The sequence below is a fragment of the Sinocyclocheilus grahami genome, unplaced genomic scaffold (genome assembly GCF_001515645.1).
Source record: "Sinocyclocheilus grahami isolate Dianchi unplaced genomic scaffold, SAMN03320097.WGS_v1.1 scaffold134.1, whole genome shotgun sequence".
Classification (NCBI taxonomy): Eukaryota; Metazoa; Chordata; class Actinopteri; order Cypriniformes; family Cyprinidae; genus Sinocyclocheilus; species Sinocyclocheilus grahami.
Genome location: NW_015505313.1, coordinates 3,342,342 through 3,345,203, shown reverse-complemented (window position 1 = coordinate 3,345,203; position 2,862 = coordinate 3,342,342). Strand labels below are relative to the sequence as shown.

Below are 2,862 nucleotides of genomic sequence, written 5' to 3'. Positions count from 1 at the left end.
GGAGAAAAAGAACTGGACTGTTGCTCAGTGGTCCAAAGTCCTCTTTTCAGATGAAAGTAAATTTTGCATTTCATTTGGAAATCAAGGTCCCAGAGTCTGGAGGAAGAGTGGAGAGGCACAGAAACCATGTTGCTTGAAGTCCAGTGTGAAGTTTCCACAGTCAGTGATGATTTGGACTGCCATGTCATCTGCTGGTGTTGGTCCACTGTGTTTTCTGAAGTCCACAGTCAACGCAGCCATCTACCAGGAAATTTTAGAGCACTTTCTGCTGACAAGCTTTATGGAGATGCTGATTTCATTTTCCAGCAGGACTTGGCATCTGCCCACACTGCCAAAGGTACCAAAAGCTGGTTCAATGACCATGGTGTTACTGTGCTTGATTGGCCAGCAAACTCACCTGACCTGAACCCCATAGAGAATCTATGTTTTACTGTCAAGCGGAAGATGAGAGACAACAATGCAGATGACCTGAAGGCCGCTATCAAAGCAACCTGGGCTTCCATTACACCTGAGCAGCGCCACAGGTTGATTGCCTCCATGCCACGCTGCATTGATGCAGTAATTCATGCAAAAGGAGGCCCAACCAAATATTGAGTGCATAGAAATACTTCAAACAATAAGAAAAACATACTTTTCAGAAGCCTGACATTTCTGTTTAAAATATCCTTTTTTTAATTGATCTTATGTAATATTAAAATTTTCGGAGACCGTGAATTTTGGGTTTTCATTATCTGTAAGCCATAATTATCAAAATTTCAAGAAATAAAGGCTTGAAATATTTCACTCTGTGTAATGAATCTATATAATATATGGGTTTCACTTTCTGAAATGAGTGACAAAAAAATGGACCTTTTTCATGATATTCTAATTTTTGGCAGATGTACCTGTGTGTATGTGTGTGTGTGTGTATATATGTATATACACAGCATGTGTGTGTGTGTATAATTTTTAGTTTATGTAATATATTTTGCATTCAAAAAACGTTTGAAAACACTTTAGGCAAAGTGTTTAGGGCTGTAGAGAAGTAGTTCTGCAGGAGCAAGACTGACCACCCTTGCTTAGTTTATTTTAAAAGGTAGAAGAAAAAACTTCCTTGCCACTAAAATAGTTTATTTTTTGTCCAGCAGTGTTAATACAGAATAAGAAGACACGCATAAGCGTAGCTGTAGTAGCCTACCTAAACTGTAGGTGCAGATGTGAATGGCACAGCAGGCTACTCCACTGATGCCACGGGCAGTCAAGTAAACGGGCACATAGGGCAGAAATGCCAATACAAGAGTAGCAACTGCGACGATCGCTGAGCAGCAGATTAAAAGTAATTTCTTTCATATCTGATTAGAGGGAGAAAATAATTTTTTTCATAATTAACTTGTATATAGTAACGTCTGACGTCGAAAACAGAAAGGGGCAAATTCCAACTTGTCAGAAACAGCGCCACCGAATAAAGAGCCGATAAGTAAGCCCGTCATATACGTCGCTTGTCCATGTGCAAAAACGATTCGCTTCGTGATACGTGAGATTCTGCTGCAAAACAGATACAGTGTGTAACTCACTGAATACATGTGCGGGGTTAGATCCACATCTAGGGGGTGGAGATGAGTGGGTTTAGGGATCAAGGGTTGGAGACGGGTAGGTTTAGGTATACGTAAGGTGGGAGGAGTTGGATCTGGATCCAACCTCACCTCCTGGATCTTGTGTTCTGCAGTGAGGACCATCTCATTTCGCCTGCTATTAAGTTGTATCTCTAAGTGAACTTAAAGGGGTCATAGGATGCCCATTTTCCACAAGTTGATATGATTCTTTAGGTTCTTAATGAAAAGTCTGTAACATAGTTTGGTTAAAATTTCTCAATAGTAGTGTAAAAAACACCTTTTTTACCCTGTCAAAAACAGCTCTTTTCAGATCAAGCCGTTTTTGTAGCATTTTCCTTTAAATGTTAATGAACTCTGCTGACCTCGCCCCTCTCTTCCGAGCTGCTCTCAGAGAGACTGTTTACTTTAGCCGCATTCATGTGAAACTTGCTAATTAGCACATTATTAGGAAAGGCGATTTGCAAAGATTCTTTACAAAACATTATACTCACTTCTTCTGTAGATATGAGGCTGGATCATGAATGATTCGCGCAAACATGTAATCCACTGCGAGTTCAGCGGCTCAGATGTCAGGAGTAAATGATTCTTTCATATCTGATTAGAGGGAGAAAATAATTTTTTTCATAATTAACTTGTATATAGTAACGTCTGACGTCGAAAACAGAAAGGGGCAAATTCCAACTTGTCAGAAACAGCGCCACCGAATAAAGAGCCGATAAGTAAGCCCGTCATATACGTCGCTTGTCCATGTGCAAAAACGATTCGCTTCGTGATACGTGAGATTCTGCTGCAAAACAGATACAGTGTGTAACTCACTGAATACATGTGCGGGGTTAGATCCACATCTAGGGGGTGGAGATGAGTGGGTTTAGGGATCAAGGGTTGGAGACGGGTAGGTTTAGGTATACGTAAGGTGGGAGGAGTTGGATCTGGATCCAACCTCACCTCCTGGATCTTGTGTTCTGCAGTGAGGACCATCTCATTTCGCCTGCTATTAAGTTGTATCTCTAAGTGAACTTAAAGGGGTCATAGGATGCCCATTTTCCACAAGTTGATATGATTCTTTAGGGTCTTAATGAAAAGTCTGTAACATAGTTTGGTTAAAATTTCTCAATAGTAGTGTAAAAAACACCTTTTTTTACCCTGTCAAAAACAGCTCTTTTCAGATCAAGCCGTTTTTGTAGCATTTTCCTTTAAATGTTAATGAACTCTGCTGACCTCGCCCCTCTCTTCCGAGCTGCTCTCAGAGAGACTGTTTACTTTAGCCGCA

General features: G+C 40.6%; 1 protein-coding gene across 1 annotated transcript in view; it reads right to left on the bottom strand.

Annotated features, from left to right (window-relative positions):
* Nucleotides 1-2,417, bottom strand: part of LOC107590944 (solute carrier family 22 member 8-like) — a 5,940-nt gene extending 3,523 nt beyond the window's left edge. Inside the window, 2 exon segments of the mRNA XM_016279904.1 lie at nucleotides 1,175-1,327; nucleotides 2,270-2,417. Of these exon segments, the coding sequence (XP_016135390.1) occupies nucleotides 1,175-1,327; nucleotides 2,270-2,417 (301 nt within the window).
* Between the last annotated feature and the right edge of the window lie 445 nt (nucleotides 2,418-2,862).